Source organism: Melopsittacus undulatus, chromosome 5 (assembly GCF_012275295.1).
Source record: "Melopsittacus undulatus isolate bMelUnd1 chromosome 5, bMelUnd1.mat.Z, whole genome shotgun sequence".
Lineage (NCBI taxonomy): Eukaryota > Metazoa > Chordata > Aves > Psittaciformes > Psittaculidae > Melopsittacus > Melopsittacus undulatus.
Window position 1 is genome coordinate 53,811,066 of NC_047531.1, and position 17,086 is coordinate 53,828,151.

At 39.3% G+C, this 17,086-nt stretch overlaps 1 protein-coding gene across 1 annotated transcript in view; it reads left to right on the forward strand.

The window, feature by feature from the left end:
* The first annotated feature begins 4,057 nt into the window (after window positions 1–4,057).
* Window positions 4,058–17,086, forward strand: part of SLC13A4 (solute carrier family 13 member 4) — a 28,178-nt gene continuing 15,149 nt past the window's right edge. The window contains exons 1-5 of the mRNA XM_005144397.3: window positions 4,058–4,171; window positions 10,038–10,166; window positions 15,180–15,316; window positions 15,861–16,039; window positions 16,774–16,828. Of these exons, the coding sequence (XP_005144454.2) occupies window positions 4,073–4,171; window positions 10,038–10,166; window positions 15,180–15,316; window positions 15,861–16,039; window positions 16,774–16,828 (599 nt within the window). The 5' untranslated portion in view covers window positions 4,058–4,072. The remainder of the gene's footprint in view (window positions 4,172–10,037; window positions 10,167–15,179; window positions 15,317–15,860; window positions 16,040–16,773; window positions 16,829–17,086) is intronic.

A 17,086-nucleotide genomic window follows, 5' to 3' on the forward strand; every position in this document is an offset into this window, starting at 1 on the left:
TTTGGTGTATGCCCCAGACAGACATGCCCTTGCTACATCTTGTGGGTTTTCTGCAATACAGAAGTATACTATGCTTATGCTTACAAACCTATGCGTACGAGCTGGAGAATGCTGATTTCTTAGCTAAGGAAGCAAATTCATATTTTGGCTGGCCAGAAAAAGTATATTATAAAGACATGCAAAGGCCTTCTGAAAAAGGAAGAGGTTTCATAACTGTCAGTCTAAGAAATTATGCCACATATTATTCATCCCAAATATTCTTCTAAATAAGCACTGGCTGATTCACTTCATTCAGCTGAGCCAGTTTTTAATTGCAATAACATTTGCAGAAGACAAAGGGCATTGTGGATACCAGCAGCAAACAATGCCTGTGAACATACTCTCTGCTTCCTAGAGCTGCCCTCCCAAACAGTCTGCAATGATTCCTTCATTATTTGCACATGACTTTGCTTCTGCTCCTTGTTTTTTGAAGGGAACATGTCCTAGCAGAGTCAAAGGCCCTGTTTAATTTAATGATGACACATTTTTCCTGGTTCTATCACTTGAAAGTAGGTCATCTAAACCCATGCTTCAGAACCCTCCTGAGGCAAGGGAGGAAGGTGCATTAAAACATGGTGCTGAATTTAGCGATGTGGCTCAGTTTTGGTAGTAAATTATATATTTACTTGCGTGTAAATGTGTGTGTATGTGTGTGTGTGTTCATGCGTAGGTGTGCATGTAAGTGCTGAGTACATGGAGAATCCTAAATTGTTCAGTCAAGGGACAATTGTATCCAGTCACTTAGCAGGAAAGGACATTCATCAGTCCAGTGATGGGAATTATGAGTCTAGGAGCAGTGGAGAAACAGTACTTGTTTCAGCAGCAAAAACTGTCTGTAAAAATAGTGCAACTAATTTTTATGAACTATAAAATTCATGGACAGAAAATGGACAGAAAAAGGAAATAAATCTTGTCAGACAGATGACTAGCGTCAAAAAATGCAAACTCTTTTAAAGCAAAACCCCTAAATTTTATGAACAAATTACACAGACTGTTTCTCTATTGATATTAAAGGTTCTTCTACTTCCAGAGCATGGGAAAACAGCTGAACATTTATTTCATCCTTTCGTACCAGCACTCCCTGTTTCTCTATCTGCATAATATTTTAAGGATAAAATCACAAATCACTGTGGCTGTAAAAACAAACTCAGGATTCCAGCCTCTGTTCTAAATCACATTTAACTGCTTTTGCATCACCTGAGCAAAAGGAATAAACCCTTCTGTGTCCCTTAACAGGGGTACTCCAAGGACTGAAGCTGAAATCTCCATCCAACACTGCCTTGTTGCAGCAAACAGCAGCCAGAGCTCACTGGGTTTGGCAATTACTCATGGGAATGTGGATCCACAGCAGCCTTAGGGACATGCAGCTGGACAAAGGCCTTATAAAAGACCGTTCTGTTTCTCCCAGTGGTTTCTGTATGTGTATCCATAACTGTACAGGTTTGCATTTAGATGCACTTATGTGTAGGTGCACTTTTATATCTGAAGATGTTTGTTGGCCATCTTCAAAGCCTGGCTGGCATATGGCAAAGAAAACTGAAAACCTCAACCACAAAGACATGAGCCATGAGCATCTTTGTTTTCTCTGCTTGCGTACACAGCTCAGGGCCCACAGAACAGCCTTCCGCTACAGCCCACATGCTCTTTAAGCCTTGAGAATTAACACTGATCATGTGTTTGTGTTTTCTTCCCATACTATGCTTTATAAACACATGGAGGGGAAGTACCTTAAAGTGCACTCCTGCCTTTCCAGCTCTGTTTCTTGGCTCCCTGAAGCATCACTTGCTGGAAAAGCCTGGAAACAGAGAGGTTCATAAATCTCTTACAGCCAGTGGCTCCAAGTCTGCAAAGATAACAAGAGTGAGCACCACAGCAAGCATGCTAGCAGTTACCATCCAAAAAATACGTTCCAGACATGCTTTTCACTGCATAGCAAGACTGTCCAGTGGTCAAAATTTACTCATCAGCAATTACTCCATAGAAAAGAATTATAGATAATTTTGGATATCCAAACGTTCCCTATAGCATACATACCTTTGAAATCGATAATTGAAATCTTTACCTCCTCAACAGAAAATAAAGTTTTTTTCTGAGTTTGTGTCCCTCTTGCCATTACTGTGTGTAATGTAAAAAAGATTTATTCCTTGGGTATGTGCTTGGAGTGCCCAAGTTAATTTAACAGAGACTATCAATGTAATAATAAAAATATTCTACCTAAAACTAATTGGGTTTGCATTGTATTGATTCCAGTGGCAGGTTTACTATTTAGTAACTTACAGTTTGTGCAATTGGCTATCTCAGACTGTGAAACTCTTCATGGGAGTAATGGTATGAAAGAAGAAGGAACATTCTTCCTTTTGATGGGCAGGAGGAGGTAATAAATAGGAATTAGTATGCTTTGTTTTCCAGAGTTCAAGTGAGAAGGAGAAACAGATACGAATTCCCTACCTGGTACTGGCCAGCTCCAAATTTCCACATTAACTATATACTTATTTCCAGTACTAATTGCTAATTTTCCCTCAAAGGTCTCAAGGTTCTGTTGCTTGACAGAAGTTTCAAGGTTTAGAAACATTACACAGACTTAGATATAATTACTAATTCCAGGAAGAATGCACCCTGCAGATCAAACTCCTCTGCAGGTCCGTCTGCCAGTTTGCCAAGACTCTGTCAGAGTCATTTCAGTTCAATCTGGGGAGCTCAGTTTGTGTCTGACTAGCGGAGTGTAAGTAGTAGACAGGCAAGCAAGGTTTGAGACTGTGGAAAATCTCAGCTTGTGGCTTTCTAGGAGATACAGGACAAATGGATACCTTTCTACAGGTCCTAGATTCAACCAGCCAATGGATTCACTCCTAAATCTCCAGTACTTTCTGCCCCACAAAAAGCATTAATAATGGCAGAGTTGTAGAAATGTTTCTCCACTAGAAGAATACAGTAAAAAATCTAAAAATCCTCAGTTTGAGTCTGAATCCTATGGTTACTGAGGGCATGTGAATCAGTACAGAGATTAGCCCATGCCTTATGAATATGTGACATTCATGGATCAGGACGAAAGAAACATGAAATACAAAAGATACTGTTTAGAAAACAATGATTATTTATTTCTCATCAGTGCTGGGATCTTGAAACAATAACAAACTGTTCAGCAACTTAAAAAAGGTCTTTTTGTATGTTTGTGTGCATGTCAGAAAGAGGAGGCTACTGCTTTTCTCAAAAGTTTTTACTGGTGTTTGGATAATGGGTGGAGCAACTACTACCTTCTACAGTCCTCATTGGTGAGTTAGAGTTGAATGAAGCTTTTTAGCAAGTTTTTGTCTTGCAACCAAGTATAATCTGTATTGGAATTGCTACGCTGCGAATTCTAAGCTCGAGGCAAAAGTAGGGTAAAGGTAGATACAAAGTAGAAGCCAAAACTATAGCAGAGACAAAACCTGGAGAAGTTTTCAGATGCAGGTTTAATTTTTATTTTTTTTTTAAGAAAGAATACTTGTATATTTGCTTCTGTGCAATAAATTGTTGGTTTTGATAATTTTCTAGCAGAAGAGAAACCTGTATTTCAGACATTCAGACTACCAAACAGGAGGAAAAGCAGCCCAAACCATATCTTTCCTGGTTTATGAAAACAGGAATTACACTGCTAGATGATGGAAGAAAAAAGCTTTGCAAAACATGGGGATAAGGATTCAACACAGCTATACCTGTCATTTTGAATTAAAAAGAAAAATTGTCAGAAGATCACTATGTTCCAACTTGCAAGCCTCTGCATGTTATGGTGTGAAAATAATTTGGATCTGCTGGTGAGCCCTACATAAACTGAATGTCTTTTTAGTTGAAAAATCTTTTCAAAACAACAGATTGAAGAATAAATAAATTAAGAAAGATATTTTAGGCGATTGGGTGGGGATAGGAAATGAGGCAGTGAGACACCTTTCAGGGTAACCCAGGCACAGGTGAAAGAAAACGTGGAGTGGAAGTTGGATTATCTGAGGAATCAAAGAAACCCAAGGACAAGAAAGCCACCAGAAAGTAAAAGAATATGGGAATGATGAAGGAGATTCTTCGATCCAGAAATCTCTTGCTCGTTGTTCTAATTCCACTTCTGCTGCTTCCTCTGCCACTCTTACACCCCAGTAGCGTGAGTACATTTTAATTTTCTTTTTTAACTAAACCTCTGAGTGCAGTAGGTAGTCATGCTGAATAAATCTGCAGTGTGAAAAAGAAAAGCAAAGACCTAAACAAGTGTCGTTCTTAGAAAAATCAAGGACTTAAATTTAAAGGATTGGGAATGTCACTGAGAAGTCATCATAGTAAAAACCAGAGCTGCCTTTAGTCATGTCACAAGCGGGCTGAAAAACCAGGTGAAGATAGTAAAACATTACTGTAAGGGAGAAATATTGTGTCTTTTCTTTTTCTACAATAATGTGTGTGTGGAAGGGGAACAGAACAAACGTATCCATAAAATTTCCTTTAAGGAGAGGTCTTTAAAAGGAATACATCCCACGCATTTAGTTTTTAGTAATAAGTATGCAAGGAGGGACTTTCAATTTAGTGTGGGTTTATAGGGCAGCAACTCAAGTGAGGCAGGAGCTAGGACTCAGTGACAGACATGTAGGACCATACATGGCACTATCTATTCTAAAGCACATGTAGGTACCTCTGCTGAAACATTGCAGATCTGGCAGTAGCTAATAAATGATGTCTCATAGGCATACACAACAATGCAAAGGAGGGAACAGTTTGTGCTTAACACACAGACAAGGGAATAGGAGTAAATGCAGCTACATTCCTGATACGATTTTGAAGCTACCGAGTGCCGTTGGCCATGTGGTTAACTCCTCTCTACGCACGTCTCTGAAGTCATAAACCATAAAATGAGAATGTTTTCCTGCCTTATAGAGATGGTGATGTTTAACTTATTAAAATGTGCAGTGCATTAGAAATTTTGCAGCTGGTGCTTCCACATAGTCCTAGACATAAATCTGGCCAAATGGTGCAGCAATTCCAGTTCTGTCCTCTACACTGCTACAGATTAATTCTTCCAGTACCAGAGAATTTGTGAATACTTCTGCTTTATCAAATAGAAAGGCAAAAGGCTAGAAATTGTATAGCAGCTTTCAAAAATAAAACTGTAGTATTTTGTATTGAAAGGAAAACAGGATTCATGGAAACAAAACGTTTCTATACTGCTGAACTGTATGCTGCACTTTGAATGGGTTTTCCTTCCCTGAACTTTGATGTGTGTCTCGGCTGACCTCTTATAGTAGGTTTCCACCTCTTACCTCTCAAGATAGAATGAATGACAGATAATCATGCTCTTCTTCAGAAAACAGCAGGACTCAACATTTTATAGAGGTTTGTTTTTAAAAAGAGTTTAATTCTCCCCCAACGTCATTGGAAGGGCAACAGAAGAATAGATACTCCTGACATGTCTATATGACATTATAACTGCAATATGTTTTTTGTCCCTTGAGAGCCTCTCCTAGAAAACATGAGATTTACTGCATTAATATTTGTTACTTTTGTTTGCTCCCTGATGGACACAGAGACACACGATGCAACAAGGAAACTCTTAATAACCAAGGGAACTGTAATATCATCATATGAGCGCTGAGAGAGAAGTTAACTAACACTACTGTTGCAAGAATTGCTACTATACGCTACAAGCTCCTCTATGCTATTACTCAGCACCTCATGGTGTTGCTTTACTGACAAATGTTATGAAAAGACACCAGATGATGTTTTACATCCATTTTATATATACCTGAATGATCACAGATGGTAAATTATAGCTGTAAATCTGACCCAGGTTAAACAAATGTTTATAATTCTATTAAGAAAACATTACACCAAATGAACTCAGTTGACAATACACTATTTAAGTGGTTTAGTGTAGTATTTACTTCATGACAACCCTTTGACTATGATTACTTCTTAAACCTGAAGATCAAATTTGTCTCCTGCTCACTTACTTATGTTTTAATTCATCATACAATTCTATTAGTTTTCTTTCTTCTAGCAGTCAGAATTACCAGGTGGTTTATATTTCCATTTCTGCAGGGAATCAGCTTGCAGTTTCTTTGATCAGCACAACTCTGGGAACTTCAAAGGAACATTACATGTGTAGTGGCAAAAGAAATAACAGCGAGCACTAGAATTCAGAGCTGTTTGCAGATACGGCTAATGGGAATACTGTCCACAGTTTCTTTTGTTTTATGAAAAAGAATGGTTGGGCCAAAAATAAACCTGAGAAAACTTGCTTGAATTCTTTTTCCCTTTCCAAAGGGAACAGATGACATAGGTTCAGTCACCTTTGTTTTTGCTTACACAAGCTGAAGGAAGAGATTGATAGTGTGATCCCATAAGCTCAGAGAAGGTAGTCCAGAGGCTAGACTACCTCTTCTTTGCACAGCTTAACCACATGCCTGCATGCTAGATACGCAATGCACATCATTAAGTGGTCAAGACCAAGAAACAGAATTTGTTCTTATTTTAAGCACTGAGATCTTCAGATGTTTTAGTTCGAACAGTTTTATGCATGACCCTTATTGTGATATTTTTTAGCTATGCCTTCCTTTCAGCTCCTTTCCTTTCATGTAAGGGACTAATTGAAGATAGGTGGTAGTCCCTCCAGCCATCATGTTTTCCTGTTCTTTGCTTCAAGTCCTGAGATGAGCTTAACAGTAATTTTCAACTGTACAGCAAGAAGTGAAAACAGTGAAACAGTTAAAATTATACAGCCACTGCTTTATTCCAGTACTTAGTAGCTCTGGTAACCATTGATTAAATATATAAATCCAGTTCAATTAAATAGAAGAGATTTGTATGGTTTTCTTGGAAACGAGTTGTTTTAAAGCACTGCAAAAACAGAGAAAGTTGCTAGACAAGCTGCTTAAGTTTTTAGTGGAGATTATAAAACTTGGCTTTCCTAGTACTTCCTACTCAGTTTTATACCATTTTAAAATATGCATTATTTTAGTTTGTAAATCGATTACAGCCTAGGGTATAGGAAACAAAAAGACCAGTGCCCTGAGCTAGGTTTTGATAGAGATCCAACCTCCCTATCTCCTATTCTGTTCCCATTACAAGTCTAATTTATGGCTACACACAGAGGGGCAATAGAAGATAACAAGCTATGCTCAAAGAAATTAAAGAGAAGTTATTTTTGGAGTAAGAAAATAGTTTGGAATGCAGTTAGGATGAAATTAATTTTATACATTTTTGCAAGGTATCTCTTGGATCTTATGTCTGGACTGCTTTAAAATAAAAATCAATTTTTTTCGTTAAGAAGCATTTTTTTCCTCTGGGTGTATGACATCCAGACAACTGCTGGATGTCATACAGAGCCCATGCAAACATAGTAACATGTTAGCAGAAATTAATGAGCTAAAAAATAGTAAAATGTGTCAAATAGTTACTAAGTCACAAAAATGACCCTATGCTCTGCTCTTTGTGGAATATTAACCATGAAGTACAATGTAGTTAAAGCTGACTGAGTAGCAAGTTGGCTAATATTTACAAGCTAATCCACCAACTCTGTGACTCTCATTTAAAATAGTTCAGTCTTCCTAGTAGAAATAACTACAAACCTCTGATGCCTGTCATGTCACCTTTAAAATTATTTCAATTTTTAAGTAATTTTTTTTGTTTGTTTTGTAAAGAGTGATCACTCAAAGTTGTTACAAACTGAACATCAATCTTTGGAGTTTCAAAAGGCATGGCAATTCCATTTTGTAAAATGCATGCTTCACAATCCATGGACATTAAAAAAAACCCTCTAATCTCATCCATTCTAAACCAACATTCTCTAAGCTCTTTTATATTATTTCTTGGTAGTAATGAAGCTATAACTTAGGGTTAATTTCAATTTTTAATTTCAATATTTTCCTGAAAGACCTGATTATAGAGGGCTAGTGAAACATCTACGGAGAGTTAAAACCTAAACTACTCTAATAGTTAAGCAACAGAAACAGATATTTCTGTGTGGTTCAGAGTTCTTATCCATTCATAAAGAAGCAATCCAGAGCTACATTTCTTCGATAGCTTTTCAGATACTTTTTCTCTAAACTAATTGGAGGTTATCTGATTCAAGGAAATTATGTTTCCTGATAACCTTATTTCAGCTATTTTAATGGTCCTGCCTGCTTGTATTAGAGCTGTTTAATGTCACACTTTTCTGAAATAGGAGTCAGAAAAGGAGGTCTGTCAGCTTCTGGATAAGTTTGGCTTCAATCTTTAAGCAAGTAAATGAAATGCCACATAGCAATCTATCTTAACTTTTTTTCTGGACTTTGTTCTGCCTCTTGTTGCTATAAGCAGTACTAAAAAAAGAGGAGTAACTGATTGTGACTCTTGGTTAGAGGTAATGTAAAAAGGACGTGCAAATACAAGCTATTGATTCATTCCATTGAACCCACATCCGTGTATAGTTTTGCTTCAAACTTTACTACCTTGTTCATAAGACTGATGGGGAAAAAAAAAAAGCGTAATACACACTCATTGATTTGCACAAGATTCTGTGGGAGTTGCCTGTGTGACTTCTTGAAAGCTGCTTAATTTGGGAGTCATCCAGTCAGGAAACAAAAGTAATGAAATTGCTTTTTAACACATTCAAATAGCATTTGTGAACAGTGAATTTTCTAAAAAATACCCATTGTGAACTATAGAACCATACAGCTCAATAAGTTCATATTCAGTGAATAATGAAGAATGTTTAGATTTATAGGTGGTGTAAATCAGTGCTGACCTAATTCCACAGAACTGCCAGTTAGCCCTAGTAATTTTTGTAATTATTAGCAGGAAATGTCCCCAGGTTTCTAAATATGACAAATTGAGCCTAAGAACCCCACTGCATGCCATAAGCGCATACTTATTAACAAAAAATTGACTAGAAGACTTCTGCAGAGTAGTTGTGTTTCCCTGTTAAAATATTCAGCAGATGGTACCTTTCTCCATCATATACCAACTCTCCATGAACACTCAGCATGATGTTGTCATGGCTTTCTCTATCAGAACCTTTGACAGCCGCAAATTTTTTTTATTAACTCTGTTAATCCACTGCCTCTAAACCCTTCAGGTCTGTGGTCTTCTTCCACGGGTGTGTGGAAATTACTTGAGAAAATAAAATCAACTGACGAAAACCTTAGGTTTGCACACTGTTAAAAAAAAAACAAAACAATTTTTCAGAGTATTTCCCCAAAAAAAGCCAAACTGTAGCTGTGGAGACAGTGTTCTCACAGGAGAATGAATAACTCCAAGGAATGCAGCAAGGCCGTGGAAGGCCCAAGGAAGCCTAAGCAAGCAAGATAAGAAGAAGCTTTAATTCACTGACTTATGAGAATTGTGGACTGTTGGCAAGCGTTCAAGGTCAAGTTCTCACACCTGTGCTTAACCAATTATATATTAGTCACTAAGAGTCTTCAAGACAAGTATCCAATCATGATATGCCAAATTGCTGTAGGTGTGTGTAAGCAATAGTATATAAGGAGTTAATGCTTTGCAATAAATGGCTTTTTGTCTGATCATATTGGTCTCTGACTGAGTCCTTTCCGCGGCATGTAGCTTTATCCATGCTATAGCAAATACAAATGTTCTCATCTTATTTTGAAAACTACAAGTTCCTGTTCTTGTCCAGTATTGGAGAGAAATACCAGCTCCACAGGACCAATCTGAGGAGTTGAACACATGGTAAGTATTGGACTACTGCAATCAAACAAATCTGTAAATGCACATGGAACCATTATCCTGCTGATAAATATGTTTATTCCAATGTTTTTCCCTAGCCATTGCATGAAAACTTTCATTAGCACCATCTTCTGGAACTGGCCTTCAGATGATAGACTAGATTTCACACCCAAACAACTGCGCCCTAGAAGGTCCTTATGTAGTCCTTGTTCAGTTTATGTCCAGGCACCTGCAGTCTAATGAATCTTACGAACATGTCCACAAGGTTTCCACAGCATGTCGTGAGGCAGTCATGTAACCTCTGTGCTTTCTCTCTGCAGGAAGCTTCATGTGCCTATGTGCTGATTGTGACAGCTGTATACTGGGTTTCTGAAGCGGTACCTCTTGGTGCAGCAGCCTTAGTTCCTGCTTTCCTATACCCACTTTTTGGAGTCATGAAGTCCAGTGAGGTCAGACCAGTATGCTCTATTTTATCATTTAATATTCTTACTCACAATTATTTGAATAAAACTAATCTTAATAGATTAACAAGACTAAGAGCTGTAGGAGGAAAAAAAGGTGCATCTTGTAATGTGTAACTTGGGCTGACCAGCTCTTTCTTCTACTGAAGATAGATATAGGAAAGGATATATAAGTCAAGAGGTATGTCCATCCTGTCAGCTACTGCATCAGGAACAATTTCTAAAACCTATTGCATCAAAGGATCACACCTTTCCACTTCTCCAAAACCATGTAAAGAGAAGTTATTAATTATGTATAAGGCAAGAGATTACATGTGCTAAACACAGTTACCATTTACCGGTTAACACTAGGTAATTTTGTTATCCAGGTGAATGTCTAGTCATTTTTCCAAACTGTAACCTTAGTGCTGTCTTGTAGCCATAAGTTCTAAGGCAGAATAGCCATACAAAACAGTCTCCATGATCAGTTCTGAATTTGCTTACTTGAGTTATTTTTGAATTTTTTGAATCTTTCATGATACGCCAAAAATTTATTTTATTTCAGCTACACCTTTCCTCCTCTACATTTTTCTCTCTCTTTTTTGAGGGTGAGGAGGCATCACTCTTGATTTACAAGGACTAGAAATATGGATAAGAACACAGAAGAATATATAGCAACCATTAAATTGTTGAATTTCTAACACAGTCTAGCTCTGGGAATACCCATAAATGGGTCAGGCATGAACCAAGAGTTTTATGACCTGTCTTATTCTTCCCAGTGTTGTGACAACTCTGTAATATAATCAGATACATTTCCATACCAACACAGTTAAATATTTTCAGGATTTTTTTTTTTTAACGTAAAGGTAAAGTAGTTATATATTTTCATTACAAGAATCTGCAGCGTATTGGAGAAGGAAAATTTAAAGGCAGCCTGACAGAAATTCAATGTAATATCAAATTATATGACAGCAAGACTACCACAGAGAATGTATTATTTGCTTTAGGAACATTAAAAAACCTCTGTATTTTAATATAATCAACTCTGGCGATGCTGCAGTATTTCCCATATGCTGTTTTGTAATGCAAAAAAAAACCCCAGGGTTTTTGCATCGCAGTTTAAGGTACAGATAACTCACAGGAGCTTAAGAACATGACTTAGTGTGTTGTATATATGTGTGTATATATACAATCATAGAATCATAGAATAGTTAGGATTGGAAAGGACCTCAAGATCATCTAGTTCCAACCCCCTGCCATGGGCAGGGACACCTCACACTAAACCATATCACCCAAGGCTTTGTCCAACCTGGTCTTGAACACTGCCAGGGATGGAGCATTCATGACCTCCCTGGGCAACCCATTCCAGTGCCTCACCACCCTCACAGTAAAGAATTTCTTCCTTATATCCAGTCTAAACCTCTGCTGTTTAAGTTTGAACCCATTACCCCTTGCCCTATCACTAGAGCCCCTAATGAATAGTCCCTCCCCAGCATCCCTGTAGGCCCCCTTCAGATACTGGAAGGCTGCTATGAGGTCTCCACGCAGCCTTCTCTTCTCCAGGATGAACAGCCCCAACTTTCTCAGCCTGTCTTCATATGGGAGGTGCTCCAGTCCCCTGATCATCCTCGTGGCCCTCCTCTGGACTTGTTCTAACAGTACCATGTCCTTTTTATGTTGAGGACACCAGAACTGAACACAATACTCCAAGTGAGGTCTCAGGAGAGCAGAGTAGAGGTGCAGGATCACCTCCTTCGACCTGCTGGTCACACTCCTTTTGATGCAGCCCAGGATACAGTTGGCTTTCTGGGCTGCGAGCACACACTGAAGCTGGCTCATGTTCATTTTCTCATTGACCAACACCCACAAGTCCTTCTCCGCAGGACTACCATGAATTTCCTTTTTGCCCAACCTGTAGCTGTGCCTGCGATTGCTCCCACCCAGGTGTAGGACCTTGCACTTGGCATGGTTAAACTTCATGAGGTTGGCATCAGCCCACCTGACAAGTGTGTCAAGATCCCTCTGCATGCTATTCCTTCCCTCTAGCGTATCAACAGAACCACACAGCTTGGTGTCATCAGCAAACTTGCTGAGGGTGCACTCAATTCCATTGTCCATGTCAGCGACAAAGACATTAAACAAGACCAATCCCAACACCGATCCCTGTGGGACACCACTCATTACTGATCTCCAACCGGACATTGAACCGTTGACCACAACTCTTTGAGTGCAACCATCCAGCCAGTTCTTTACGCACCGAGTGGTCCACCTATCAAATTGATGACACTCCAATTTAGAGACAAGGATGTCATGTGGGACAGTGTCGAACGCTTTGCACAAGTCCAGGTAGATAACATCAACTGCTCCACCCCTGTCCATCACTTTTGTAGCCCCATCATAGAAGGCCACCAAATTGGTCAGGCAGGATTTTCCCCTAGTAAAGCCATGCTGGCTGTCACCAAGCACATTGTTGTTTTTCATGTGCCCTAGCATGCCTTCCAGGAGAATCTGCTCCCAGATTTTGCCAGGCACAGAGGTGAGACTGACTGGTCTGTAATTCCCCGGGTCATCCATTCTCCCCTTCTTGAAAATGGGGGTTATATTTCCCTTTTTCCAGTCATCAGGAACTTCACCTGACTGCCATGGTTTTTCAAATATGATGGCCAGTGGCTTTGCAACTTCATTCTCCAGCTCCTTCAGGACCCGCAGATAGATTTCATCAGGTACCATGGACTTGTGTACATTCAGGTTCTTAAGATGGTCTCGAGCCAGGTCCTCTTGTACAATGGGCCCAAGGTCTATGTTTTCACAGTCCCTGCGTCCACCTTCCAAGACTTGGGTTCTGCGGTCAGAGCCTTTGCCAGTAAAGACCATGGCAAAGAAGCCATTCAGAACCTCAGCCTTCTCCAAGTCCTGTGTAGGTTCTCCCAAAAGCTTCCGGAGGGGGCCTACATTGTACTTAGTCTGTTTTTTAGCCGCTACATACCTATAAAATCCCTTCCTATTATCTTTAACATCCCTTGCCAAGTTTAGTTCCAATTGGGCCTTAGCTTTCCTAACTTGGTCCCTAACTACCCTGACAACATCCCTGTATTCATCCCAGGCCACCTGTCCTTGTTTCCACCTTTTTTATAAGCCTCTTCTTTTCCTGTGAATTTTCCTCAGCAGCTCCTTATCCATCCAAGGAGGTCTCCTGGCCCTCCTGCTGCACTTCCTTCTAGTCGGGATGCAACACTCCTGAGCTTGTAGCAGGTGATCCTTGAATGTTAACCATGAGTCTTGGACCCCCTTGCCCTCTAGGGCTATATCCCATGGAACCTTGCTAAGCAGGTTCCTGAAGAGCCTAAAATCTGCTCTCTTGAAGTCCAGGGCAGTGAGCTTACTGCACGCTCTTCTCACTGTCTTGAGGACCTCAAATTCAACCATCTCATGATCACTGCATCCAAGACTTCCCTGGAGAGTCACATTTCCAATGAGCCCTTCCCTGTTGGTGAGCACGAGGTCAAGCAGGGCACCTCTCCTCTTCGGCTCCTTTATTGCTTGCAGAAGGAAGTTGTCTTCCACACAATTGAGAAACCTCCTGGATTGCTTGTGCCAGTCCGTACCGTTGCCCCAACAGATGTCAGGGTGGTTGAAGTCCCCCATGAGAACAAGGGCCTATGTGTGTGCTAATAAGAATATTAATATTTGCTTGTTTCTCAAAAATGGTTGTGAAAGAAATACAGGAAAGCAACAGCTTCTTTATGCTGCTGGCTTGAAGGATTTCTTTCTTTGAGTTCAAGATCTTTTTTTAACAAGATAGAAAATAAAGAAAGTTAATGGGAAAGGAACCAGTGAAAGGAAGCCAAAAAAAAAATATTTAAAAGTTCTGGCACACATCTATGATGGCCAAGTCTATTTAGGTCATGATGGGGATTTGTTGAATAATTAAATACTTAATAAGCTGCCACTTTCACAAAATAATGTTAATGTCATTCTTGCACTTTTATGGAGGAGCACCAGTATAACAGAAGACAATGGAAAAAATACTGCTTCTACTGAATTTAATTGTTTTAAAATCCTGGCACCTACGTTTTGTTAGAGGTATAGTTTTAAAGGGAAGAAAGGACGTTATTGCAAAAATATCGCAGTTAAAACTTGGATAGGATTATGTTGGAAAAAAACGAAAAATTTGGCTAGACTCCAAGCATCTGTTTGTAACTTTTGTTTTCTCACATTTTATTTGTTTTTGCAAAAGAGAGTGTGTCTGTGTGAGCATTTTGGCTTGTTTTATTTGTTATTTTTTCAGTCACTTCACAGAATATCTTCTTAGCAAGCCCCAGATTCAAGAATGCTGTTTCAGAGGAGCATGCACAATTTCTGATATTTTTCCTGAGCCAGTTGATGTTTTTGCTCAACCTCTTTAAATTAAAGTTTTCTTTTTCGAAAATTTCCCCTATTTTCTTGGTAGAATGGAGATGGATTTCCATGTGAAAAACTCTGGCACAGGGTTTGTGAATCATCACAATAATATCCCTTTATTGCATTCAGAGAGCATGTCCCAAAGGACATTTTTCCTGAACTGTAGGTACTAGGGATGACACATCTTGCCCAACGTTTGAACATGACATAAAAAATATAAACAAGATGGACAACGACATCTCCAACATCAAAAAGCAGATAAAGCACATGAATAAACTGCTTTCAGAGTCTGTGGCTTTTTCAGTTTGGTCCTATCTGAGTATGACTGATTGTCTGCAGGCAGTGAACATCCTGCTCAAAGAAGTAAAATTTCCCTTGATTTCTTCAAAGCTGAGAAACCTATCAAGTGCTTATTGAGCCAACAAGCAGAAGCCAACAAGTGCAACATAAAATAATAAAGAGAACATTTTGACTTATGAATTCTTCATTTTTTTCAGCTCCCTGTCATTTTTTCTCTAGAGGGAAATAACATGATACCATATTTCTTCTCATTCAGCATGCTCTCTGTGTAGGGTAATTATTGCTTTTTAAATGACTGTTTCCTCTTTACCCTTAATTCAGGTGGCTGCTGAATATTTCAAAAACACAACTTTGCTCCTCATGGGCGTGATTTGTGTTGCAGCTTCTGTAGAAAAGTGGAATCTTCACAAGAGAATTGCCCTGCGCATGGTCATGATGGCTGGAGCAAAGCCAGGCATGTGAGTGAATCTTTGACTTCAGGATAGCATGAGCATGATAGCAGCAGCTTGAAAGATCAAATAACAGCTCTGACTTTTCTATCCATGGGCAAAAGCTAGTTTGGTCTGGGGCTCTTTTTTATACCCATCTTGCCTTTCAGAGCTGGAAAGCTTCCAGTTGTTTTCATCCCCTTTCTGCCAGCTCCTACTCCTTGGCTTGTTGTCCCTTTGATTTGTATTTTTTACTGATACTGGTTTTAGTCTCTCTGTTCCTTCTCTGCCTGTTGTTAAAGAAGCACAAAAGGCTGCTTAAATCCTGAATATGTTGAAACCCGCTGTTTCTCACACCCCATCATGATTTCCATGTGGCAAAAGTTTTCCAATGGTACGTTGTCTTACAACAGTCATCAGCACAAGGCAGCATTTTATCTGCACACAGCATAATATTTTGGCACCTGTAAAAAGACCCAATTTAATTATCAGTTAACTAATGAAACTGTTAGGCAAGGAGGCCTTTAACTTTTCTGAAAGTGCCTCAAAAAGTTTTCCCTGTGTTGCACTCCAGGTTGCTTCTTTGCTTCATGTGTTGCACCACAGTGCTCTCCATGTGGCTTTCTAACACATCCACCACAGCCATGGTGATGCCAATTGTGGAGGCAGTTCTCCAGGAGCTAGTGAATGCTGAGGAGGAGCAAGAGGTCATCAGTACTGCAGGCAGCACCACTGAAGAAAACAAGCCAACAGGTATTTGTCAATATTGGCCATTCTTTTCTCATTTGTTTATCAGTGACCAGACTTGTTGATATGCATTATCCAAATTCTATCAAGGTCAGAGCTGTCTGACTTGTACTGACAAAGATACTGGTCCACACTCTTTCTTTTGTACTCTGACACTTCTTTAAAAAGTTAGTTTCAAGATGTGATGGGAGAATTGGAGCCAGGAAACTATAATGCATTAGGGCATGTGCTGGATTTTGTGTGTCATAAACTTAGGATTTTACAGTGTTGGAAGGATCTCTGAGAAGAAAGTCAAAGAAAGGTAGAATAGACCCAAAAAGTGTGCTCTGTGACAATCTAACACTTGCCCATTTACCCCTCTCCTTCCAGGCTGCCTAGGTCAGAGCAGGTGTCACAGAAAAAAACGGATAAGAGCTCCAAGGTTCATTTTGTTCTTTCCTTCCCAGAAAGAAAGGATTTGGGAAAAAGGGAACCCCTCTTTTCTTTCAATTCATAGATTCCAGACTGGAAATATTTTCATCTAACCTTGCTTATCATATGTAGGTATGATACTATTTTAATTGCCATAGGTACATGATCAGGATGATATGACACAATAAAATGCTGCATAATGGTCATAGAGTACCTGAGATGGCTTGGACAAGGTTTTTTTTGCTGTAGCTTATCCAGGTTCAGTGGTATGGCCCAGGGGCTCAGCTCAGTTCTTACCCTAAGGGCTGCTTTCTCTTCATTCATTGCAGATCTCAGCGAAAAAGATGGCCAACCTTCACTGGAGCTTATCTTCATCAATGAAGAGTAAGAATGAACCCTGTACATCACGACTGGAGATTTGAGCCCTATGCATGTTGAAAAGAGATGAACCCAGGAGTAGAGCCAGGAAGGGCAAGCAGAAGCTTACAAGTGAATGTTTCACATGTGACTGACAAGGAAGGCTTGTATGAGAAATGGGATTAATATAATGCTTTGGATTTAACTAAAACTTCCCAGTATTCATTTGGGATTTTTAACTCTATGGCCATTTTAGAGAGAAGAAAAATATTTTTCAGGGTTTAA